This window comes from Pseudorasbora parva, chromosome 5 (genome assembly GCF_024679245.1).
Source record: "Pseudorasbora parva isolate DD20220531a chromosome 5, ASM2467924v1, whole genome shotgun sequence".
NCBI lineage: Eukaryota > Metazoa > Chordata > Actinopteri > Cypriniformes > Gobionidae > Pseudorasbora > Pseudorasbora parva.
The window spans coordinates 323,548-351,465 of NC_090176.1; the positions used below are offsets into that span (position 1 = coordinate 323,548).

Sequence of the window (27,918 nt, forward strand, 5' to 3'; positions counted from 1 at the left end):
TCCTCTAGCTGGACTTTAGAGCAGGCTCACACCTGTCCTGTGATCACCATAAGCCTCTAATGTAGTGACCTTTGACCTCTCTCAGTGATCAAACAGGTCCAGTCCTTTAGCTGTACTTTAGAGCATAAGCCTCTACTGTAGTGACCTTTGACCTCTCTCAGTGATCAAACAGATCCAGTCCTTTAGCCGGACTTTAGAGCAGACTCACACCTGTCCTGTGGTCACCATAAGCCTCTACTGTAGTGACCTTTGACCTCTCTCAGAGATCACACAGGTCCAGTCCTCTAGCTGTACTTTAGAGCAGACTCACACCTGTCCTGTGGTCACCATAAGACTCTAATGTAGTGACCTTTGACCTCTCTCAGTGATCACACAGGTCCAGTCCTTTAGCTGGACTTTAGAGCAGACTCACACCTGTCCTGTGGTCACCATAAGCCTCTGCTGTAGTGACCTTTGACCTCTCTCAGTGATCACACAGATCCAGTCCTTTAGCCGGACTTTAGAGCAGACTCACACCTGTCCTGTGGTCACCATAAGCCTCTACTGTAGTGACCTTTGACCTCTCTCAGAGATCACACAGGTCCAGTCCTCTAGCTGTACTTTAGAGCAGACTCACACCTGTCCTGTGGTCACCATAAGACTCTAATGTAGTGACCTTTGACCTCTCTCAGTGATCACACAGGTCCAGTCCTTTAGCTGGACTTTAGAGCAGACTCACACCTGTCCTGTGGTCACCATAAGCCTCTGCTGTAGTGACCTTTGACCTCTCTCAGTGATCACACAGGTCCAGTCCTCTAGCTGGACTTTAGAGCAGACTCACACCTGTCCTGTGGTCATCATAAGCCTCTACTGTAGTGACCTTTGACCTCTCTCAGTGATCACACAGGTCCAGTCCTCTAGCTGGACTTTAGAGCAGACTCACACCTGTCCTGTGGTCACCATAAGCCTCTGCTGTAGTGACCTTTGACCTCTCTCAGTGATCACACAGGTCCAGTCCTCTAGCTGGACTTTAGAGCAGACTCACACCTGTCCTGTGGTCACCATAAGCCTCTGCTGTAGTGACCTTTGACCTCTCTCAGTGATCACACAGGTCCAGTCCTCTAGCTGGACTTTAGAGCAGACTCACACCTGTCCTGTTGTCACCATAAGCATCTACTGTAGTGACCTTTGACCTCTCTCAGTGATCACACAGGTCCAGTCCTCTAGCTGGACTTTAGAGCAGACTCACACCTGTCCTGGGGTCACCATAAGCCTCTGCTGTAGTGACCTTTGACCCCTCTCAGTGATCACACAGGTCCAGTCCTTTAGCTGGACTTTAGAACAGACTCACACCTGTCCTGGGGTCACCATAAGCCTCTGCTGTAGTGACCTTTGACCTCTCTCAGTGATCAAACAGGTCCAGTCCTTTAGCTGGACTTTAGAGCAGACTCACACCTGTCCTGTGGTCACCATAAGCATCTACTGTAGTGACATTTGACCTCTCTCAGTGATCAAACAGGTCCAGTCCTCTAGCTGGACTTTAGAGCAGACTCACACCTGTCCTGTGGTCACCATAGGCCTCTACTGTAGTGACCTTTGACCCCTCTCAGCGATCAAACAGGTCCAGTCCTTTCAGCCACGAGTGAGGAGAGAGATTAGGGTGAGGGAGAGGAAATCATGGGGTCATCATTTTTGGGTGAACTATCCCTTTAAGATCACAGCACAAAGAGAAGACATGTGGCGCAGACAGAGAGTAATTGAGTAAGAGGTTTCAGGAGATTTAGGAGTACGGACTAGAACTCTCAAAGGCGTAAGTTTCTTTAGGAGAGGAGAAACCAAACAAAAGAAGAAATGTGTTGCACACCAGGCATGAGTGCGTTCAGAAGACACATTAGATGGCTTTTATTAGAGACACTACCAGTCTCATCCAGTAATGATGTAATCACTACATTAACAGGTGCAGCCGTGAGGATCTGGACCTTACGGTGTCTGCTCATGTCCTATCACACACGTCATCAGCAATTTACCTTAAACATTTATACACTCAAGTCTGAGTTCTAGAGTGATTCAGGACCGATCTGAGAGGAAAAGACAAAAACTCCCATCTCAGTGAGGAGGCAGGGCTGACCATCTTTTGAAACCTGTGGTTGGTTGGTTGCCCAACAAGGAAAAACGAGATTCTATTCTAAGCCTTCACTTCGGAATTACGGGCCTCATCTTTCTAGTTTTACCACACACACACACACGCACACGCACGAACGCACGAACGCACGCACGCACGCACGCACGCACGCACACACGCACACACGCACACACACACGCACACACGCACACACACACGCACACACACACACACGCACACACGCACACACACACACACGCACACACACACGCACACACACGCACACACACGCACACACACTTCATCTCCTGTATTCAGTGTGAAGCTGCTGAAACAATCTGTGTTGTAGAAACTAAAGCGCTGTAAAATGAAGGGGACTTTAAAAGTTTACTTGTTACTGAGTGATAGCAACATCATGACAAAACCATTATTGCTCTTGATTAAGTAAAGACTATTAAAATGCTTTTAATGGGGGAAAAGTAAGTGATATTCTGGCTACAGGAAACAAGCATTTATAAATCAGTTTGTTGCACTTTACTTCACACTGGTGCATTTAGTAGCTTGAGTCTAACTGGGAATAAATGATATAACAAAAGTAATCAAAGAAAAGTGAAGTGGTCCCTGACTTCAGTGTAATGAGAGTAATGTCTCAGAGCTGTTATAATCGAGAGATGAACCAGGGCCCGGAAAGTGGCCGCTCAGTCTCACGTCTTCAGAGCTGGTTTCAGCTGCAGCGGCATAGGCCATAAGATCAGCGGTGCGCTCTCGCTCTCTTCTCTCTGATGGTGAAGTGACACACACACAGCTTATTCACTCCGGTTAAATCGTGCTTGTATTGTGCATAATTTCAGTAATTCCCTCTGATTTATATAAGAAACTCACAGCTCACGGTCATGGTGGGTATGGGTGAAAAGGAGCGGAGGACTCAAATGCCAGAAGATATGATGATTTTAATGTTAAAACAAAAACTTAATGAGGGGGGAAACCCCATCGCCTAACGCCCCGATGAGAACCCAACGCCTAACGCTCCGATGAGAACCCAACGCCTAACGCCGCGATCAGAACCCAACGCCTAACGCCGTGATCAGAACCCAACGCCCCGATGAGCCCCCATCGCCTAACGCCCTGATGAGAACCCAACGCCTAACGCCGCGATCAGAACCCAACGCCCCGATGAGCCCCCATCGCCTAACGCCCCAATGAGAACCCAACGCCTAACGCTCCGATGAGAACCCAACGCCTAACGCCGCGATCAGAACCCAACGCCCAGATAAGCCCCCTATCGCCTAACGCCCCGATGAGAACCCAACGCCTAACGCCCCGATGAGCCCCCATCGCCTAACGCCCCGATGAGAACCCAACGCCTAACGCCCCGATGAGAACCCAACGCCTAACGCCGCGATCAGAACCCAACGCCTAACGCCCCGATGAGCCCCCATCGCCTAACGCCCCGATGAGAACCCAACGCCTAACGCCCCGATGAGAACCCAACGCCTAACGCCCCAATGAGAACCCAACGCCTAACGCCGCGATCAGAACCCAACGCCTAACGCCGCGATCAGAACCCAACGCCCCGATGAGAACCCAACACCTAACGCCCAGATGAGCCCCCATCGCCTAACGCCCCGATGAGAACCCAACGCCTAACGCCCCGATGAGAACCCAACGCCTAACGCCCCGATGAGCCCCCATCGCCTAAGCCCCGATGAGAACCCAACACCTAACGCCCCGATGAGAACCCAACGCCTAACGCCGCAATCAGAACCCAACGCCCCGATGAGCCCCCATCGCCTAATGCCCCGATGAGAACCCAACGCCTAACGCCGCGATCAGAACCCAACGCCCCGATGAGCCCCCATCGCCTAACGCCCCGATGAGAACCCAACACCTAACGCCCCGATGAGAACCCAACGCCTAACGCCGCGATCAGAACCCAACGCCCCGATGATCCCCCATCGCCTAACGCCCCGATCAGAACCCAACGCCCCGATGAGCCCCCATCGCCTAACGCCCCGATGAGAACCCAACACCTAACGCCCCGATGAGAACCCAACGCCTAACCCTGCAAACGGCCCCCAATCGCCTAACACCCTGATCGCCTAATGATGCCCCGAACAGTCCCCATCGCCTAACGCCCCGATCGGCCGATCGCCTAATGATGCCCCGAACGGCCCCCATCGCCTAACACCTTGAATCGCCTAACTCCCCCGATGGGCCCCCACCGCCTTACGCCACGAAAGGCCCATCACCTAACACCCCGAGCGGCCCCCATCACCTAACTCCCCGAACGGCCCCCATCGCCTAAAGCCCCGAATGGCCCCATCACCTAACGCCCCAATCGGCCGATCGCCTAATGATGCCCGGAACGGCCCCCATCACCTAACGCTTTGAATCGCCTAACGCCCCCGATGGGCCCCCATCGCCTAACGCCCCCGATGGGCCCCCATCGCCTAACGCCCCGAACGGCCCCCATCACCTAACGCCCCAATCGGCCGATCGCCTAATGATGCCCCGAACGGCCCCCATTGCCTAATGCCTTGAATCGCCTAACTCCCCCAATGGGCCCCCATCGCCTAACGCTGCAAACGGCCCCCATCGCCTAAAGCCCCGAGCGGCCCCCATCACCTAACGCCCCAATCGGCCGATCGCCTAATGATGCCCCGAACGGTCCCATTGCCTAACGCCTTGAATCGCCTAACTCCCCCAATGGGCCCCTATCGCCTAACGCTGCAAACCGCCCACATCGCCTAAAGCCCCGAGCGGCCCCCATCACCTAACGCCCCAATCGGCCGATCGCCTAATGATGCCTCGAACGGCCCCCATCACCTAAAGCCCCGAACGGCCCCCATCACCTAACGCCTTGAATCGCCTAACACCCCCGATGGGCCCCCATCGCCTAACGCCCCGAACGGCCCCCATCGCCTAAAGCCCCGAGCGGCCCCCATCACCTAACGCCCCAATCGGCCGATCGCCTAATGATGCCCCGAACGGCCCCCATTGCCTAACGCCTTGAATCGCCTAACTCCCCCAATGGGCCCCCATCGCCTAACGCTGCAAACGGCCCACATCGCCTAAAGCCCCGAGCGGCCCCCATCACCTAACGCCCCAATCGGCCGATCGCCTAATGATGCCCCGAACGGTCCCATTGCCTAACGCCTTGAATCGCCTAACTCCCCCAATGGGCCCCCATCGCCTAACGCTGCAAACGGCCCACATCGCCTAACGCCCCGAACGGCCCATCGCCTATTGATGCCCTAACTCCTGACCCAGTATCTGATGGAGCGCACGCTCAGAGTCAGGCAGCGGTGCCGGCGTCACAGCTACGGGGAGTCTAGCTTGCCAAAACTCGGACTAGTGAGCCTCTAGTGTAGACTTATCTAAAAATGGTCACACCAAGAACGATCTTAGATAGATATAAATGTCAACTATTAAAAAAAAATGGTTAAAAAATATAGTATTGATTTTTCGTTGATTAGAATAGTAAACAACTCTTACTGAAGCACCGCAACAGACTTTTAGGCTGAAATTTGAACTTTGAAAATATTTACACTCAAAAAATGACTTGTTAAATTTAGGTAAAAATGATGTGGTAAGTGGTTGCACACAACTACATTGAGCAATTTCTACAAATAACAATTTATGTATATGAACACATTTTTTTAAGTAAAGCTGGCACAATTTCTTTGAGTAAATACAAACCATTTGTATTTGTCACTGTTACATAATATTTATATGTGCCATTTACTTAATAATGTTCTGTTAAATGTATAAAAGTTTATTATGTAAGGTGAACACTGTTATCAATTTAATTTGCCTTTAAAACTTTTAAATAACAACAAGTATATTAAAAAAAATGCAAAAAGAACTCATTGGACAAGCTAAAAATATTTAAATTGAGAGCAGGAATTCCATCCAATGAATTTGTATATAAGTGTCCACAGCCTAAACACACACACACTCTTCTGCATAATAACCACAAAATTACAGAAACTCCTCAATATCCAACATAACTGAACATTAAACACTGACATAAACTAATTACATCTTTCCCTTTACTGAAAAACACATAAAATAACACTTTAATCACTTTAAACACATTATCTCTCCTAGCGCAGTCCCTTGCAAAGCATGCTGGGAACTACAGATCCACTGCCCAGTTATTTATGTCAGCACAAATATTTCACGTAGTTTTAACGCAAATTAATTAAGTAAACTTCAGTTTTAGATATATTAGGCTGATTGAACACAAACATATCTAATTTCAACACAATTTAATTAAGTAAAGTAAACATAATTTAAATGTGTCTTATTTATGAAGGGCCTGAATAATTTTTTCAGTGTACCTCGCTAACACCGGCGTTTATAGGGGGCATTTTTACCCAGAACTTCATTTAGACCCCGATTGCTGCGGTGGAAACACACCTCAGAGTCCCTCGTTCCTGAGGAAAGTTCCTGCTTTGGAAACACGGCTTTAGTCAGTGAAATCCCCCGCTAACAGGTCATTTACTGAAGCTCTTGATGGAGTAGAAGCTGATGAAGCATATAAAACACAGCGCCATCGTCCCCACCGAGTTTAGATTAGTTTGATTATAAATTTCATGGATGTATATTGCTTTATGTTTGGACAAACTCTAGCCTTTACATTAGCTTAAGCCATGGGCTCAACCATTTCAATAGTGGTGTGCCGTCATCATACGTTTACATTTATGTATTTGGCAGACGCTTTTATCCGAAGCGACTTACATTGCATTGAAGGTACACATTTTGTCAATTCTTGCTCTCCCTGGGAATCGAACCCATGACCTTTGCGTTGCTAGTGCCGTGCTCTACTGTTTGAGCTATAGGAAAGCATCATGTAAGCTTATCATTTAAACGCTCTTTAATCATTGTTTTAGCCCATTTAGACACATTAAGCAGCGAGGGAGAATTACGGTAAATGTTAAGTTAAGCCTGATACCCACACCTTGTACAGCGCCTGACTAAACTTCAGCTCTATACCGGGCCTTTGTGCTTCAATATTCAAATACACACGCTGTCAAAATCCCCGAAATCTTTGGGAGTGTCCTCGTAAACTTAGTCATTTGTGTCTTAAATAAAAGGTAACAGTTTAAGATAAAGCATGTGTAGTAGTTGGCTATATATGAGATCCTGGTAGGCTATAATGAGGTCTTAAAGGTATAGTTCACCCCAAAATGTAAAAACTATCATCATTTACTCACCCTTAAGTGGTAAAGGGATATGTAGCATTACATAAGTGCTACGAGTGCAATGTCAATACAGCCTGATTTACATTTTTGCATACGCTTAATTTAATTGGTCAAAATAGAGAATGACCATTTTTGTCTAAAAACTATATATGAAAAAGCTACAAATTAATGTTAGTAACGGTTGTTTGACAAAAAGTAATGACTTTTTGTCAACTAAAACTATGAAAGACAAAATTATTAAAATGTGACAGACTAATAAGCATTTTCATCCGAAGACAAAGTCTAAAGGCCTTTGCACACGAAGTCCAGTGCGTATTAATGAATGCATTACAGGGATAAAACGCAAAACAATACTAAATGATGTCTTCAAATAGTGAGGATGATTTTAAAAAGGACAAAAAGAAAGAGGAGATATTGAAATATTGTGTAAATCCATTCCTGCGGTTACGTAGAGAGGAAGGAGATTTCAGCCTCCTTTTCCAGTGGGATTATCACATGCTGTACATGGTGGTCATAAAGGGATGGACAGGGTCAGAAACAATGCTCAGGTAGGCCGTGGCATTTAAACGATGCCCAATTGGCACTAAGGGGCCTAAAGTGTGCCAAGAAAACATCCCCCACACCATTACACCACCACCACCAGCCTGCACAGTGGGAACAAGGCATGATGGATCCATGTTCTTCTGTTTACGCCAAATTCTGACTCTACCATCTGAATGTCTCAACAGAAATCGAGACTCATCAGACCAGGCAACATTTCTCCAGTCTTCAACTGGCCAATTTTGGTGAGCTTGTGCAAATTGTCGCCTCTTTTTCCTATTTGTAGTGGAGATGAGTGGTACCCGGTGGGGTCTTCTGCTGTTGTAGCCCATCCGCCTCAAGGTTGTGTGTGTTGTGGCTTCACAAATGCTTTGCTGCATACCTCGGTTGTAACGAGTGGTTATTTCAGTCAAAGTTGCTCTTCTATCAGCTTGAAACAGTCGGCCCATTCTCCTCTGACCTTGAGCATCAACAAGGCATTTTCTCCCACAGGACTGCTGCATACTAGGACTCCACGATATTGGAAAAAAATATATATTGCGATATTTTTCCCCCAATGATATATATTGCAATATTGAGAGCCATCAATCCAGGCTAAAGTCAATAATTACCATTTCATGATATTAATAATTTGCAAGCTACATTAGATTAAAGGGTTACCCAAAAATGAAACTGATGTCATGAATGACTAATGTCGCTCCACACCCGTAAGACCTCCGTTCATCTTCACACACAGTTTAAGATATTTTATATTTAGTCCGGAGCGTATGCAAGTGTATGCACACTATACTGTCCATGTCCAGAAAGGGAATAAAAACATCATCACAGTAGTCCATATGAGACATCAGTGGGTTAATTAGAGTCTCTTGAAGCATCCAAAATACATTTGGGTCCAAAAATAACAAAAACTACGACTTTATTCAGCATTGGCTTCTCTTCCGTGTTCCTCAAAAAAAGATTCAATCGACCATGAATCAATGAATCGATCAATGCTTCGGATCGCCAATGTCATGTGATTTCAGCAGTTTGGATCACGTGTCAAACTGTCAAACTGCTGAAATCACATGACATTGGCGATTTCAAGCAATGCTGAATAAAGTCGTAGTTTTTGTTATTTGATGATGTTTTTATTCCCTTTCTGGACATGGACAGTATAGTGTGCATATACTTGCATACGCTCTCGGACTAAATATAAAATATCTTAAACTGTGTGTGAAGATGAGCGGAGGTCTTACGGGTGTGGAGCGACATTAGGGAGAGGAGTTAATGACAGACATTTCATTTTTGGCTGAACTAACCCTTTAATATTTTCTTGCAAAATTAGAACATTTCTGTAAACACAAAAGCAGAACACATTTTTAAATAAAACAGCAACTTTACACCAACCCCCCCTTATTAGTTTACAACAATATAACTTAAAATAAATATATTTTTATAAAACAACTTATAAGCATTTTGGTTCACAATCTTTTACGTCAACTTTTCTTAGCCAAAGTGCCAAAGTAAAACAGTGTTAGCATTGGTCACCATAAATAAATGAAATAAACTAAATGAAATAAAACTTTAATATATTTTGTATTAAATATTCTAAACAGATTAGAGAACATATTCCTGTAAACAGAAAAGCTGAACACATTTAAACAGCAGCTTTACAACACCAACCCCCCTGATGGTTCATATAACATAACATAAGACATATTTTTTATAAAACAACATATAAGCTTTTTGGCTCACAATCTTTTGTTTTTAAGTCAACTTTTCTTAGCAAAAGTCCCAAAGTAAAACAGTGTTGGTCATTATTATATAAAATTATATAAAACTTCTAAACTGAGTATTCTTTAGCATGATCAGGATCATGGAGGCTTATGTATGCGGTATGCTTTGATTACTCAAGGTTTTCAGCTGAGAACACAAGTCTTTCAACCTTTGCCGGCTTGAGACAGGTTCGTTGGCAAGTGACGATGTTGCCACTAGAACTGAAAGTCCCTCTGACGGCGAGCCTGTCGCAGGAACACACAGGTATTTGCGGGCAAGTCTGGCGAGACGAGGGAAGCTTAGTTTGTGTACTTTCCACAGTGCAAAGTACCTCTTCTTGGTCAACATCCTCCTTATTGTAGCCGAAATAGTCCCAAATAGATGATTGCGACTTTCTTTTTGGTACGAAATAATTTTTTGTGGCGAATCCTCTTCGTCGAGCATTTTTAGCAGTGAATGTAGGCTGTGAGCAGCGGCACAGCGAACCAATCACTGTGCAGGCACGCGGAACATGCATGTCAACCCAGCAGCAAGCCATACAACACACTCGTGTTTACTGTGTGCCACCTGAATCAGTAGCCCCGCCCACCGACTCATCCGAAATACTTTCTTAACCTGGGCGCCCACGTGTGTGTGTGTGTGTGTGTTCGCGCTCATATCGACCGATCCTGCAGGCCATGTAATACAGAAATAATATTCCAATCAGTCGCAGGTGAATGAGAGATAAATCATTGTGTGCGTTTGATAAAGACGTTTTGAGACTAAGCCCTGACCGAGAATCATTCCGGTGCCGCTTTCAAAACAATCCCTCCCTCATGTGAACTGACAAGGGAGCTTAAGCTCATTAAATATGCAAATCTTCTCCAATCCTAGCCAAGTCTCCAGTGACACGCCCATCAAACCCCAGCGTTCAGGAGAGAGCCTCAAAACCAGTGTAGAAAATAGCCTATTACTGATTAGTTATGATGTTTTTGGATGTTAAAATTACACAAACGTCATTAGTTGACCTCAGACAACAGTCTACAATTTTTTTTAAAAAGCCAGTTCATGCTAGCCTGGCTCTGCCCTCCTACATACTTCCGCTCAGTTTTCATTTTCCTTCAGTATTCAGTCTGGGACTGCGGTGTATTCTTAGGTTTTCTCTGAACAAATGTTCACCGGTCCAATCAGCGAACAGAGGGAGTGGCTGAGAACGATGGCGTTGATGTCGAGCGCTAGTTTGAGTTGTAGTTCAGTAATGGCGGTGGAGAAAGATGCGAACTAAACCATTCACTCCGTGTGGCACCGCTGCCAAATATCCAGAAGTTAAAGCCGGAGCAATAACAGTCTTTGCTGGGGTTTGTTGGTGGCCATGATGTTGTGGCCCTCCTCCTCAACTGGGGGAATTCGGGAAAAGTTTGATTTCCAGCTGGCTCCGTAAGTGCTGAAGGAGTTGCTGAAGCCCTATTCGGGCGGTAACTGTTTCTCGTGGGGTCAGAAGGTATTGCCATCATTTGCAGGGGCTAGTCAGTGATTTGATTGCCGTCCGTCTCTCACCACAGATGTAAAAATCCCCAGCCGAGTTACCTAACGTTACTGCTTTTGGCAAACACCTGTGCTGATGTAATAGCTGTCCGAATCCACATCTCTGAGTTAAAAAGAACATATCACTTCAAAATTCACTGTTTATATCCTTTTTGACCACTGTAGACCACCGTACGGTTGCGCTTTGCTGTTATTTGGATGCATTTCTAGACTTGTATTTCTTTAAAATGCTGGCAAGTATTTACAAGAGCAATATATTTAATCACCACTCAAAGAAATTAAAATAAAAGCACGTATTGGTCCGTTATTTAAAGCAGCATTTATTACCATACCAAACATATGACATTTTATTTACAGCAAGCATTCAATCATGCTACAGACGTGAGCGCCGCGTTCCCGATCACACAACTCTCCCGTCCACCGTGGCGTGAATAAATCACAATCCGAATGCACGAGTTTTAAGGCTTCAGCATACTCCACCAGAACAGAGAACAGGTTCTCGCTTCCAGGGCTGCGAGAACAAAATGACGTCTGATTTCAGGAGTTCTCTCAGCTTGTTCTCGACACATCACCTGAGCAGAACTTTTTTCTTGCGGATGTCCGAGAACTATTGTGTGATTGGTTTAAAGCTGGCGTGGTTAATGCGGAGAAACGCAGATGATCGGCACCTGCTTTTCTCGTGAAGTATGAATGTACTGCCAGAACGAACTTTGTTCTTGTTCTTGCCACCTCGAGAAAACGAACACATATCTTTGTTCTTGCAGAGTATGCTCCAAGCTTTAGGTTTTAACACTGAGGTGGCCTACACAAGTGCACATTTATTTTGACTGATTTCTGTTTGAGAAGAGCGCATGAAATACGTCATGGCCAAATGTTAGCGATTGGTTATGGCAGATCCAATAGTTTTAAACTTCAACAGAGTACCCGCCTTGGAAATAAATGCTTGTCAATGGAGAGTGGCCGGACTCTCTGTACAAATTAAATGTACGAGAGTCTGGTAAGACCAGGCTAAGTTCATAACACCTTTAAAACAGAATATCGTTCAGCCCTACCTCATACTGGATGCTCTTCCCTTTTCACACCATTCTTTGTAAACCCTAGAAATGGTTGTGTGTGTAAATCCCAGTAACTGAGCAGATTGTGAAATACTCAGACCGGCCCGTCCGGCACCAACGACCATGCCACGCTCAAAACGGCTTAAATCACCTTTCTTTCCCATTCTGACATTCAGTTTGGAGTTCAGGAGATTGTCTTGACCAGGACCACACCCCTAAATGCACTGAAGAAGTGCCATGGGATTGGCCGATTAGAGCATTAATGAGAAATTGAACAGGTGTTCCTAATAATCCTTTTGGTGAGTGTATGTCTTAAGCTTGGAGCATACTCTGCAATAGCAAAGATATGTGTTCGTTTTCTCGAGGTGACAAGAACAAGAACAAAGTCCCAAACTAGGGCTGATAACAAAATGACATCATTGTGTTCTCGCAGGCCTGGGAGCGAGAGCTGTTTTCGAGAACTTAAGGCTTCAGCATACTCCACAAGAACAGAGAACAGGTTCTCGCTTTCAGGGCTGCGAGAACAAAATGACGTCTGATTTCAGGAGTTCTCTCAGCTTGTTCTCGACACATCACCTGAGCAGAACTTTTTTCTTGCGGATGTCCGAGAACTATTGTGTGATTGGTTTAAAGTGGGCGTGGTTAATGCGGAGAAACGCAGATGATCGGCACCTGCTTTTCTCGTGAAGTATGAATGTACTGGCCATAGCGAACTTTGTTCTTGTTCTTGCCACCTCGAGAAAACGAACAAATTTCTTTGTTCTTGCAGAGTATGTTCCAAGCTTTATGGTATGGATCCGCATGCACACACACACACACACACACACACACACACACACACACACACACGGGTTACAAGGACTTGGTGTGCTATAATGCACAGCTAGCCATGCATTAAAGGATTGTAATGCACGACGTAGAGGCGAAGAACCGCCCGGCGCGAAGCCTCTAGGTTGTGCATTAAAATCCTTTAAAGGGGGGGTGAAACACTCAGTTTCAGTCAATCTCATGTCAATCTTGAGTACCTATAGAGTAGTATTGCATCCTTCATATCTCCGAAAAGTCTTTAGTTTTATCATATTTATAAAAGAAATATGGGCTGTACCGAGTCTTTCCGGAAAAAACCGAGCGCCTGGAGGCGTATCGTGTGGGCGGAGCTAAAGAATGATGAGCGCGCAAAGCGGTGACGTCCTCAAGCGTGGAGAAACCCATCTATCTCAGCTAATACAGATAATGATCCACAATCAAATCTGAGGCTGAAATAAATTGAACAGGAGAAACGGCAACATCAGGATGTCCATCTCTGTGGTATGGACTGTATTTAGGGGCCTTTGTGTGCAGTTTATGAGGACATGATTCGGTTTATGGACTATTGTATGTGACTAGACCTTAGAGGTAGCAAGCAAAACGGTTTTGCACGTCAGAGTCAGACTAGTGTAACGTTATACAGAACAACAATGGAGTAACCGTTAGCGCATTTGAATGACGAAGCACGCGATCGTATCGTTTACTGATGTTTACTCATGCGACGGTAGCCAATAGCAGAGACATTTGAAGTTGATTTACTCACCGGCTGCTTCCAAAGCAGGACCGCTCTGTCAAAAACACACTTCTTTGGTATGATTTGGTGAAGTCCTGTGACAGCAGTGACCGTGGAAATCCACTTTGCGACGCGACTGAAGCGATGCCTTGAAGCTTCCCGTCATTTCTGCATTCAAATCGGTTCAAATGCAGCGCTGCCTTCCCGGAATGCTGTGCTGAAGTGCTGAAGTCGCTCGACGTCACCCATAGGAATAAAGTGGAGCACGGCGCGCCACATAACTGTTCACGGACGACTGGATCTGCACCTGAGAGACTGTTTACAGCGTGCATTTCCTCTCTCTCCCTCTAGTTACGCGCGCGCGCACCCTACCGGGAGAAGAGCCTGTACAGCCCATACAAGGACCTTCCGCTCTATTTAACGTCAAATAGACCCATACTCGAAAAAAACTCGCCGAAACTTGTGAGAAACCGGAAGGAGTATTTTTAACACAGAAATACTCCATCAAACGTCCAACATTCGTTTTTTAAACTTTGTCTATGTTTAGGATGGGAATCCAAGTCTTTAAAGGTGTAAAAAGCTCAGTATGCATGAAACAGCATTTCACCGCCCCTTTAATGCTTGGCTAGCCGTGGATTATCCCGCTTATACCATGGTTATGTGCCAAGTTAAAAACTAGTTAAAGCTGTAACTGATGTTTACAGGCTAATTTTTTAACAGACAAAATTTTGCATGATTTAAGACTAAATCAAAAATGGCTGTCAAAATGAGCACAGGTGTGTTGCTTAAGCTCTTCCACTTCCTGCTGACACACACTTGAGCTGGCTTATTATGTGAAGAGCTCTGTGCTGATCTGTGTGTGTGTGTGTGTGTGTGTGATTAACCATCTAAATGACATCTGTTTAATAGTCTCCTCAGAAGACTCAATGAATCCTGTGTGTGTGTGTGTGTGTGTGTGTGTGTGCGTGTGTGTGTGTGTGTGTGTGTCCACAGGTCCGGCTGAAGCTCATCTCCCGCGTGTCTGAGCTGAAATCTTACAGTAACTCAGAGCCATTGTTCTGGAGATGCGTTTCATCTACACACTTTATAAAAGCTTCTTAAATGTCCTCGAAAGCCTAATCCTGGCTTAATCTGAGCCCTGTCTGTGAAACAGGCCTACGAGTACCAACTTCAACATTTGGGTTGCATGGACTTTCAACAGAGGCAAAAATCTCCTGGGTTTCATTAAAAACATGATGTATTGTGTGAAGGCGAGTCATGTAAAGGACACACTGAACTAACCCTTTAAAGCGGAGCACTGCAGTTTTAATGAGTAAAACACAAGCATACTGAGGCGGCAGGACAACAAACGAGCCCAAAGCTCAAACACTGAACACTGACAGCATAGCATCTCTCCTTTAGCATCATTGCTAACTTCATCTCCATGCCCATGATGAGTGTGTGAGTCGGCCTCAGCACTGCCTGCTATCTCAGCTCTTTAGCTTTAACACTCCTTACTAGAGTAAGAGCATCAGTGCACTAACAGAGCTGGAGTTACTCACATCTGTGTGTGTGTGTGTGTGTGTGTGTGTGTGTGTGTAACTGGCTGAGTTTATAATCAATGTCATGTTTGTCGCAGTGAGTGCGTCTGCGCATGCGCGGCGGATCACACCCATCAGCAGGGCTCGATCTCTCTCTCCCGTAAACTCGTCTATAACACGCATTATTACACTCGAATGACACACTGATCGAGCACTGCTGTAAGCTCGATGTGAATACTGTGGGAATCAGGCGAGACCGACCTTATACACTTGTCCGTAGGTGCCATTGCCGACCACTTCCACCAGCTCAAAAATGCCCGCAGGGTCCTGAAAGCACACAAAAGCCCAACACACGGGTTAATAAGAGAAGCTGTGTGAAGAATACATGTGTGAGTGTGTGTGCTGTGGGTCCGCTGGGCTCGGAATGAGGCGCTCCTTCACACACACACACGCGCGCGCGCCGCGAACAAAGGCAACACTGTAACAATGCTCGTTAAAGCACCGATACACATGAAACACCCGATCCGCGCAGAACGCGAAGCCCGATGGAGGATGTGTGTGTGTGTGTGAGAGAGAGAGAGAGTGTGTGTGAGATGGGCCACTCACGCGCAGGGACGCGAGGTCTATGTCCACCAGGCTCTTCGCGGGCGAGTCGTTCGCCATCTTTCGCACGGTTCTTGCTTGAATCCGAGGCTGTGTGTCCCGTCCGCGTTACTCGAGTGCAGTCCGCTCGACGCCGCTGATCATCGCTGTGTCTCGGCTAGTCCTGAGCGAGCGAGGCCCTGCAGCTCCGCGCTATTGTTCGCCGTGCCGATGAGGAGGATGAGGATGATGGCGGCGGAGATGATGAAGCGGAGTCTGGGTCAGTCCATGGCGGAGTGGGCAGAGACACGCAGGGTGGGTGGAGACTCCGACTCAACCAACAACACACACATTTATGCAAGTCACTCACACACACATGTATGTATATATATATATATATATATATATATGTATATATATGTATGTATATATATATATATATATATATATATATATATATATATATATATATATATATATATATATATATATGCAAGTCACATAAATATATATAATACATAATACATAAATATGATATGAAAATGCAGATATATTTTGTCTCAACTAATGAGCCATGTAAGGGAACATGTATTCACTTTATAACCCTAAAATGTGCATTTATCATCATAAAAGTGCATCTATCATCATAAAAGTGCATCTGTCATCATAAAAGTGCATCTATCCTCATAAAAGTGCATCTATCATCATAAAAGTGCATCTATCATCATAATAGTGCATCTGTCATCGTAAAAGTGCATCTATCCATCATAAAAGTGCATCTATCCATCATAATAGTGCATCTATCCATCATAATAGTGCATCTATTATCATAATAGTGCATCTATCCATCATAATAGTGCATCTATCATCATAAAAGTGCATCTATCATCATAAAAGTGCATCTATCCATCATAAAAGTGCATCTATCCATCATAAAAGTGCATCTATCCATCATAATAGTGCATCTATCCATCATAATAGTGCATCTATTATCATAATAGTGCATCTATCCATCATAATAGTGCATCTATCATCATAAAAGTGCATCTATCATCATAAAAGTGCATCTATCCATCATAAAAGTGCATCTATCCATCATAATAGTGCATCTATCCATCATAATAGTGCATCTATTATCATAATAGTGCATCTATCCATCATAATAGTGCATCTATCATCATAAGTGCATCTATCATCATAATAGTGCATCTATTATCATAATAGTGCATCTATTATCATAATAGTGCATCTATCCATCATAATAGTGCATCTATTATCATAAGTGCATCTATCATCATAATAGTGCATCTATTATCATAATAGTGCATCTATCCATCATAATAGTGCATCTATTATCATAAGTGCATCTATCATCATAATAGTGCATCTATTATCATAATAGTGCATCTATCCATCATAATAGTGCATCTATTATCATAAGTGCATCTATCATCATAATAGTGCATCTATCCATCATAATAGTGCATCTATCATCATAAGTGCATCTATCATCATAATAGTGCATCTATTATCATAATAGTGCATCTATTATCATAATAGTGCATCTATTATCATAATAGTGCATCTATCATCATAAGTGCATCTATCATCATAATAGTGCATCTATTATCATAATAGTGCATCTATTATCATAATAGTGCATCTATCCATCATAATAGTGCATCTATTATCATAATAGTGCATCTATCATCATAATAGTGCATCTATCATCATAAAAGTGCATCTATCATCATAAGTGCATCTATCATCATAAAAGTGCATCTATCATCATAAGTGCATCTATCCATCATAAAAGTGCATCTATCCATCATAAAAGTGCATCTATCATCATAAAAGTGCATCTATCATCATAAAAGTGCATATATCATCATAAAAGTGCATCTATCATCATAAAAGTGCATCTGTCCATCATAAAAGTGCATCTATCTATCATCATAAAAGTGCATCTATCATCATAAAAGTGCATCTATCATCATAATAGTGCATCTATCATCATAAAAGTGCATCTATCATCATAATAGTGCATCTATCATCATAAAAGTGCATCTATCATCATAAAAGTGCATCTATCATCATAATAGTGCATCTATCATCATAAAAGTGCATCTATCATCATAATAGTGCATTTATCATCATAATAGTGCATCTATCCATCATAATAGTGCATTTATCATCATAATAGTGCATCTATCCATCATAAAAGTGCATCTATCATCATAATAGTGCATTTATCATCATAAAAGTGCATATATCCATCATAAAAGTGCATCTATCATCATAATAGTGCATTTATCATCATAATAGTGCATCTATCCATCATAATAGTGCATTTATCATCATAAAAGTGCATCTATCCATCATAAAAGTACATCTATCATCATAATAGTGCATCTATCATCATAAAAGTGCATATATCCATCATAAAAGTGCATCTATCATCATAATAGTGCATCTATCATCACAATAGTGCATCTATCCATTATAAAAGTGCATCTATCATCATAAAAGTGCATCTGTCCATCATAAAAGTGCATCTATCATCATAAAAGTGCATCTATCATCATAATAGTGCATCTGTCATCATAAAAGTGCATCTATCATCATAATAGTGCATCTGTAATCATAAAAGTGCATCTATCATCATAATAGTGCATCTGTCCATCATAAAAGTGCATCTATCATCATAAAAGTGCATCTATCATCATAATAGTGCATCTATCATCATAAAAGTGCCTCTATCATCATAATAGTGCATCTGTCATCATAAAAGTGCATCTGTCATCATAAAAGTGCATCTATCATCATAAAAGTGCATCTATCATCATAATAGTGCATCTAACATCATAAAAGTGCATCTATCCATCATAAAAGTGCATCTATCCATCATAAAAGTGCATTTATCCATCATAAAAGTGCATATGTCCATTATAAAAGTGCATCTATCATCATAAAAGTGCATCTATCATCATAAGTGCATCTATCCATCATAAAAGTGCATTTATCCATCATAAAAGTGCATCTATCCATCATAATAGTGCATCTATCATCATAAAAGTGCATCTGTCCATCATAAAAGTGCATCTATCCATCATAAAAGTGCATCTGTCCATCATAAAAGTGCATCTGTCATCATAAAAGTGCATCTGTCATCATAAAAGTGCATCTATCCATCATAAAAGTGCATCTATCATCATAAAAGTGCATCTATCCATCATAAAAGTGCATCTATCATCATAAAAGTGCATCTATCATCATAATAGTGCATCTATCCATCATAAAAGTGCATCCGTCCATCATAAAAGTGCATCTGTCATCATAAAAGTGCATCTGTCCATCATAAAAGTGCATCTGTCGTCATAAAAGTGCATCTGTCATCATAAAAGTGCATCTGTCCATCATAAAAGTGCATCTATCCATCATAAAAGTGCATCTATCATCATAATAGTGCATCTATCCATCATAAAAGTGCATCTATCCATCATAATAGTGCATCTATCATCATAATAGTGCATCTGTCATCATAAAAGTGCATCTGTCATCATAAAAGTGCATCTGTCCATCATAAAAGTGCATCTGTCATCATAAAAGTGCATCTGTCCATCATAAAAGTGCATCTATCCATCATAAAAGTGCATCTATCATCATAATAGTGCATCTATCCATCATAAAAGTGCATCTATCCATCATAATAGTGCATCTATCATCATAATAGTGCATCTATCATCATAAAAGTGCATCTGTCATCATAAAAGTGCATCTGTCCATCATAAAAGTGCATCTATCCATCATAAAAGTGCATCTATCATCATAATAGTGCATCTATCCATCATAAAAGTGCATCTATCCATCATAAAAGTGCATCTATCATCATAATAGTGCATCTATCCATCATAAAAGTGCATCTGTCCATCATAAAAGTGCATCTGTCATCATAAAAGTGCATCTGTCATCATAAAAGTGCATCTGTCCATCATAAAAGTGCATCTATCCATCATAAAAGTGCATCTATCATCATAATAGTGCATCTATCATCATAAAAGTGCATCTGTCATCATGAAAGTGCATCTATCATCATAAAAGTGCATCTATCCATCATAAAAGTGCATATATCATCATAAAAGTGCATCTGTCCATCATAAAAGTGCATCTGTCATCATAAAAGTGCATCTGTCCATCATAAAAGTGCATCTATCATCATAATAGTGCATCTATCCATCATAAAAGTGCATCTATCCATCATAAAAGTGCATCTGTCATCATGAAAGTGCATCTATCATCATAAAAGTGCATCTATCATCATAAAAGTGCATATATCATCATAAAAGTGCATCTGTCCATCATAAAAGTGCATCTGTCATCATAAAAGTGCATCTGTCCATCATAAAAGTGCATCTGTCCATCATAAAAGTGCATCTATCCATCATAAAAGTGCATCTATCATCATAATAGTGCATCTATCCATCATAAAAGTGCATCTATCCATCATAAAAGTGCATCTATCCATCATAATAGTGCATCTATCCATCATAATAATGCATCTATCATCATAATAGTGCATCTATCATCATAAAAGTGCATCTATCCATCATAATAGTGCATCTATCCATCATAAAAGTGCATCTGTCCTCATAAAAGTGAATCTATCCATCATAAAAGTGCATCTATCATCACAAAAGTGCATCTATCCATCATAAAAGTGCATCTATCATCATAAAAGTGCATCTATCATCATAAAAGTGCATCTATCATCATAATAGTGCATCTGTCCATCATAAAAGTGCATCTGTCCATCGTAAAAGTGCATCTATCATCATAAAAGTGCATCTGTCCTCATAAAAGTGCATCTATCATCATAATAGTGCATCTATCCATGATAAAAGTGCATCTATCCATCATAAAAGTGCATCTATCCATCATAATAGTGCATCTATCCATCATAATAGTGCATCTATCCATCATAATAGTGCATCTATCCATCATAAAAGTGCATCTATCATCATAAGTGCATCTATCCATCATAAAAGTGCATCTATCCATCATAATAGTGCATTTATCATCATAATAGTGCATCTATCCATCATAGTGCATTTATCATCATAATAGTGCATCTATCATCATAAAAGTGCATATATCAATCATAAAAGTGCATCTATCATCATAATAGTGAATCTATCATCATAAAAGTGCATCTGTCCTCATAATAGTGCATCTATCCATGATAAAAGTGCATCTATCCATCATAAAAGTGCATCTATCCATCATAATAGTGCATCTATCCATCATAATAGTGCATCTATCCATCATAATAGTGCATCTATCCATCATAAAAGTGCATCTATCATCATAAGTGCATCTATCCATCATAAAAGTGCATCTATCCATCATAATAGTGCATTTATCATCATAATAGTGCATCTATCCATCATAGTGCATTTATCATCATAATAGTGCATCTATCATCATAAAAGTGCATATATCAATCATAAAAGTGCATCTATCATCATAATAGTGAATCTATCATCATAAAAGTGCATCTATCCATCATAAAAGTGCATATATCCATCATAATAGTGCATCTATCCATCATAATAGTGCATCTATCCATCATAATAGTGCATCTATCATCATAAAAGTGCATATATCCATCATAAAAGGGCATCTATCATCATAATAGTGCATCTGTCATCTTAAAAGTGCATCTATCATCATAAAAGTGCATCTATCCATCATAAAAGTGCATCTATCCATCATAAAAGATCATCTATCATCATAAAAGTGCATCTATCATCATAATAGTGCATCTGTCATCATAAAAGTGCATCTATCATCATAAAAGTGCATCTATCCATCATAAAAGTGCATCTATCATCATAATAGTGCATCTATCATCATAAAAGTGCATCTATCCATCATAAAAGTGCATCTATCCATCATAAAAGTGCATCTATCCATCATAAAAGTGCATCTATCATCATAAGTGCATCTATCCATCATAAAAGTGCATTTATCCATCATAAAAGTGCATCTATCCATCATAAAAGTGCATCTATCCATCATAAAAGTGCATCTATCCATCATAAAAGTGCATCTTTCATCATAAGTGCATCTATCCATCATAAAAGTGCATCTATCATCATAATGGTGCATCTATCATCATAAAAGTGCATCTATCCATCATAAAAGTGCATCTATCCATCATAAAAGTGCATCTATCCATCATAAAAGTGCATCTATCATCATAAGTGCATCTATCCATCATAAAAGTGCATCTATCCGTCATAAAAGTGCATCTATCATCATAATAGTGCATCTATCATCATAAAAGTGCATCTATCCATCATAAAAGTGCATCTGTCCATTATAAAAGTGCATCTATCATCATAAAAGTGCATCTATCATCATAAGTGCATATATCCATCATAAAAGTGCATCTATCCATCATAATAGTGCATTTATCATCATAATAGTGCATCTATCCATCATAATAGTGCATTTATCATCATAATAGTGCATCTATCCATCATAATAGTGCATTTATCATCATAAAAGTGCATCTATCCATCATAATAGTGCATCTATCATCATAATAGTGCATCTAATCATCATAAAAGTGCATCTATCATCATAAAAGTGCATCTATCCATCATGAAAGTGCATCTATCATCATAAAAGTGCATCTATCCATCATAATAGTGCATCTATCATCATAATAGTGCATCTATCATCATAAAAGTGCATCTATCATCATAAAAGTGCATCTATCATCATAAAAGTGCATCTATCATCATAATAGTGCATCTATCATCATAAAAGTGCATCTAATTATCATAAAAGTGCATCTATCATCATAAAAGTGCATCTATCCATCATGAAAGTGCATCTATCATCATAAAAGTGCATATATCATCATAAAGTGCTTATATCCATCATAAAAGTGCATCTATCATCATAATAGTGCATCTATCCATCATAAAAGTCCATCTATCATCATAATAGTGCATCTATCCATCATAAAAGTGCATCTCTCCATCATAAAAGTGCATCTGTCCATCATGAAAGTGCATCTAATCATCATAAAAGTGCATCTATCATCATAATAGTGCATCTATCATCATAATAGTGCATCTAATCATCATAAAAGTGCATCTATCCATCATAATAGTGAATCTATCATCATAAAAGTGCATCTATCATCATAAAGTGCATCTATCATCATAATAGTGCATCTGTCATCATAATAGTGCATCTATCATCATAAAAGTGCATCTATCCATCATGAAAGTGCATCTATCATCATAAAAGTGCATCTATCATCATAATAGTGCATCTATCATCATAAAAGTGCATCTATCATCATAAAAGTGCATCTGTCCATCGTAAAAGTGCATCTATCATCATAATAGTGCATCTATCCATCATAAAAGTGCATCTATCATCATAATAGTGCATCTATCATCATAAAAGTGCATCTATCCATCATGAAAGTGCATCTATCATCATAAAAGTGCATATATCATCATAAAGTGCATATATCCATTATAAAAGTGCATCTATCATCATAAAGTGCATATATCCATTATAAAAGTGCATCTATCATCATAAAAGTGCATCTATCCATCATAAAAGTGCATCTATCCATCATAAAAGTGCATCTATCATCATAATAATGCATCTATCCATCATAAAAGTGCATCTGTCCATCATAAAAGTGCATCTGTCCATCATGAAAGTGCATCTAATCATCATAAAAGTGCATCTATCATCATAATAGTGCATCTATCATCATAATAGTGCATCTAATCATCATAAAAGTGCATCTAATCATCATAAAAGTGCATCTATCCATCATAATAGTGAATCTATCATCATAATAGTGCATATATCATCATAAAGTGCATCTATCATCATAATAGTGCATCTATCATCATAAAAGTGCATCTATCCATCATGAAAGTGCATCTATCATCATAAAAGTGCATATATCATCATAAAAGTGCATCTATCATCGTAATAGTGCATCTATCATCATAAAAGTGCATCTGTCCATCATAAAAGTGCATCTATCATCATAAAAGTGCATCTATCATCATAATAGTGCATCTATCATCATAAAAGTGCATCTATTCATCATGAAATTGCATCTATCATCATAAAAGTGCATCTATCATCATAAAAGTGCATCTATTCATCATGAAATTGCATCTATCATCATAATAGTGCATCTATCCATCATAAAAGTGCATCTATCATCATAATAGTGCATCTATCATCATAAAAGTGCATCTATTCATCATGAAATTGCATCTATCATCATAAAAGTGCATCTATCCATCATGAAAGTGCATCTATCATCATAATAGTGCATCTATCCATCATAATAGTGCATCTATCATCATAAAAGTGCATCTGTCCTCAGAAAAGTGCATCTATCATCATATTAGTGCATCTATCCATCATAAAAGTGCATCTATCATCATAAAAGTGCATCTGTCATCATAAAAGTTCATCTATCATCATACAAGTGCATCTATCATCATACAAGTGCATCTATTATCATAAAGTGCATCTATCCATCATAAAAGTCCATCTGTCCATCATAAAAGTGTTCAAAAGTGTATGAACCTTGATTCTTAAAGGAAGTGTATATAAGATTGTAGCCAAAAGTGGTACTGCAGGTGTCTCCCCCTCCCCCTGCCTCAAGGTTGCCAGATTGGCTGCAGGATCAGCAGAACGTTTGTAGATCTGCAGCTGTGGAAGCTAGAGCAGATCTGGCAACCCGGATGCCCAAACACTACTGACTCCTGATTGGTCGATGGAAGGTGGAGCTTCAGGCCAAAACACATGTCATCATCAACATCAGTTGAGGGCGGCAACAACAACTTTATAATGATAATATCCTGGCCGGACTACAGTTGTCAGTGATATAAGTATTTGAAATGAACATCATTCATTAATGTCTAGTGACATATCAGGGCCATTTTATGATTTATTTAAATATTTTTCTTACATACAGGTCCTTCTCAAAAAATTAGCATAGTGTGATAAAGTTCATTATTTTCCATAATGTAATGATAAAAATTAAACGTTCATATATTTTACATTCATTGCACACCAACTGAAATATTTCAGGTCTTTTATTGCTTTAATCTAAAAAAAATTGCATATCATGAAAAGGTTCTCTAAACGAGCTATTAACCTAATCATCTGAATCAACTAATGAACTCTAAACACCTGCAAAAGATTCCTGAGGCTTTTAAAAACTCCCAGCCTGGTTCATTACTCAAAACCGCAATCATGGGTAAGACTACCGACCTGAATGCTGTCCAGAAGGCCATCATTGACACCCTCAAGCGAGAGGGTTAGACACAGAAAGACATTTCTGAACGAATAGGCTGTTCCCAGAGTGCTGTATCAAGGCACCTCAGTGGGAAGTCTGTGGGAAGGAAAAAGTGTGGCAAAAAACGCTGCCCAACGAGAAGAGGTGAGCGGACCCTGAGGAAGATTGTGGAGAAGGACCGATTCCAGACCTTGGGGGACCTGCGGAAGCAGTGGACTGAGTCTGGAGTAGAAACATCCAGAGCCGCCGTGCACAGGCGTGAGCAGGAAATGGGCTACAGGTGCCGCATTCCCCAGGTCAAGACACTTCTGGGCTACAGAGAAGCAGCACTGGACTGGTGCTCAGGGGTTCAAAGTACATTTTTCGGATGAAAGCAAATTTTGCATGTCATTGAGAAATCAAGGTGCCAGAGTCTGGAGGAAGACTGGGGAGAAGGAAATGCCCAAATGCCTGAAGTCCAGTGTCAAGTCCCCACAGTCAGTGATGGTCTGGGGTGCCATGTCAGCTGATGGTGTTGGTCCACTGTGTTTTATCAAGGGCAGGGTCAATGCAGCTCGCTATCAGGAGATTTTGGAGACCTTCATGCTTCCATCTGCTGAAAAGCTTTATGGAGATGAAGATTTGGTTTTTCAGCACGACCTGGCACCTGCTCACAGTGCCAAAACCACTGGTAAATGGTTTACTGACCATGGTATTACTGTGCTCAACTGGCCTGCCAACTCTCCTGACCTGAACCCCATAGAGAATCTGTGGAATATTGTGAAGAGAAAGTTGAGAGACGCAAGACCCAACACTCTACCCGACTTACGTCATAGCACACACTCTCGGTCTGGAGCATAACGGTGTCGTAAAATGGCGGCCAAGCCCTGCGCCTTTTTCACTCTCTATCACTTCTCCCAGTCCCCTCTATTCAGGCGGCTGGAGAGGTTTAACATTGCAGAAACGAGCCTGTTATGAAGCATGCCTGCATTTTTTCCCCTCTGTTATGACTGTAGGCAGTGTTTCCGCTACACAGTGTGCACCCCTGCATTTTAGCACTGTTAAATTAGCACCTCAAAATCTCTCATGTCCCGCCGCGGCCGGATTACTAACATGGACTTCTTTACATTCTCCCAGTTTCCTTGGTTCAGGCAGCTGGGGATGTAAACATTGCAGTCAACTAGCCTGTTGTCCAACACGCTTGTCTGTACACCAACTCTGTTTTACAACGACCCTGCACATAAGCCACATAGAGTGCTGAATGTAGAGCACATGCCCACTACAAAGGGTGCACCGCTACACATAAGTGCTGTCCCCACAGTGTCTCTCGGCGACCGGGCCCCTATTACAAGAGGCCCGTCTCTAAGCTGAGGCCATGGAGGCCATCCCCAGTTTTTCATAATGGATGTTGAACAGAGTATAAGGGTTAGCCCTGCTTTACTTGCTCACCCACTTTTGCCGTGAGCACTCTAAATGTAAGCTCGCGCCGCCCACTACACAGTGTGCGCCACTATGCCTTATTTACAATAATAATAACGAAGGAGCATTTTTATGTAGGTAAGGTGCCTACTTTACAGTCTGCATCCCTGCACCCAAGCACTTTTCACATGGCACACCTGTAATGGTGACAGCCCGATAGATAAATTCACAAAAAAAAAAATCAACGATTAGTTAATTTAGATTTAGGTCAGTTAGTTTGGGCGCCAGACAGACAATCCTGTCAATAGTTTGTAATGCAAATAACCCAGATAGTATAAGTACCACAAGTTACATAAATCAACTCAAGATAAAGTTGAAGATAAAGATAAAGTTCAGTATAAACATCACAAATGACATATGGGGTGGTTTAGAAGAAATGTATTTCACAAAAGAAAAAATAAAGAAAGAAAGAAAAAAATAAACAATTCTCACTTATAAACACATCAAACATAGTACCAAACTGAATTCACATTAATTTCCATTTCAAAAAGTCCCAGATTCCTGATTTCAAAAACACCATAAGAAACTCAGTAAAAATTGGGGCAAAGAAAAGTAATGGCGAAACAAACTGAAGTCAAAGAAAAAACAACAACAAACAAATAAATAAATTAAAGCGGATGACAAATAAAATGAAAATAGAGAAACACTACTCACGTATTACTTTGAAAGTAACAACTAAGGGGAAGTGTGGAAAGTGCTGAGGTGAATTATGTGGGTGGATGCGGGGAAAGACCAGCTGATGTGTATGCCCTGAAGCCGCAACTTTCAGCAATGGCGAGACCTTTTGTCGGTAACTGCAACAGACGATCATCAATCCAGCTGGTTGAAAACGCTCAGCGCGTGAGACCACTACTTTGGGAGTGTGTTGTATCCTCCCGCGTGCACTCCAGCAATGGCCTAGCATTCAGTCCGCTGAAGGATAACGTCACCTGCCGTCGCCCAGTTAAGTGGAAATGCTCACCTTCACATTTCTTTTATGTTTTCGTGAAGTGAACACCACCGAAACAGTTCTCCCATTTAACGCGGAGTTCTTGGCTGCTTGTCACCGCACATGAATTGAGGCTACAAGGTTCTCACCTCTCTCGCACTCCAGCACAATCTCAACCACCACTCTACAACAAAAGTTCCCTCCTTTTCCGTTTCAAATTCCCCTTTTATGCGATTACCTCATTTACTTTTACCACTTGGTAAACGGAAATGGGTGGAGATTATTTTTGTTTTTGTTTTGTTTTTGTTTAATTTCAGCTTTGTTACACACCCATGCCACGAGTGTGAGGC

The 27,918-nt window shown here is 41.5% G+C and overlaps 2 protein-coding genes across 4 annotated transcripts in view; one reads left to right on the top strand and one right to left on the bottom strand.

Annotated features, from left to right (window-relative positions):
- The window catches only part of map4k4 (mitogen-activated protein kinase kinase kinase kinase 4), a 70,076-nt gene extending 54,087 nt beyond the window's left edge, over positions 1-15,989 (bottom strand). For both annotated transcript variants that reach the window (XM_067442964.1, XM_067442963.1), the window contains exons 1-2: positions 15,849-15,989; positions 15,504-15,569 (exon numbers count right to left, since the gene is read on the bottom strand). In XM_067442964.1, coding sequence (XP_067299065.1) covers positions 15,504-15,569; positions 15,849-15,905 — 123 coding nt within the window. In that variant the 5' untranslated portion in view covers positions 15,906-15,989. The remainder of the gene's footprint in view (positions 1-15,503; positions 15,570-15,848) is intronic.
- A 13-nt stretch (positions 15,990-16,002) lies between these two features.
- Positions 16,003-27,918, top strand: part of hycc2 (hyccin PI4KA lipid kinase complex subunit 2) — a 64,972-nt gene continuing 53,056 nt past the window's right edge. For both annotated transcript variants that reach the window (XM_067442969.1, XM_067442971.1), the window contains exon 1: positions 16,003-16,139. The gene's annotated coding sequence lies outside the window, so the exon portion shown is untranslated. The remainder of the gene's footprint in view (positions 16,140-27,918) is intronic.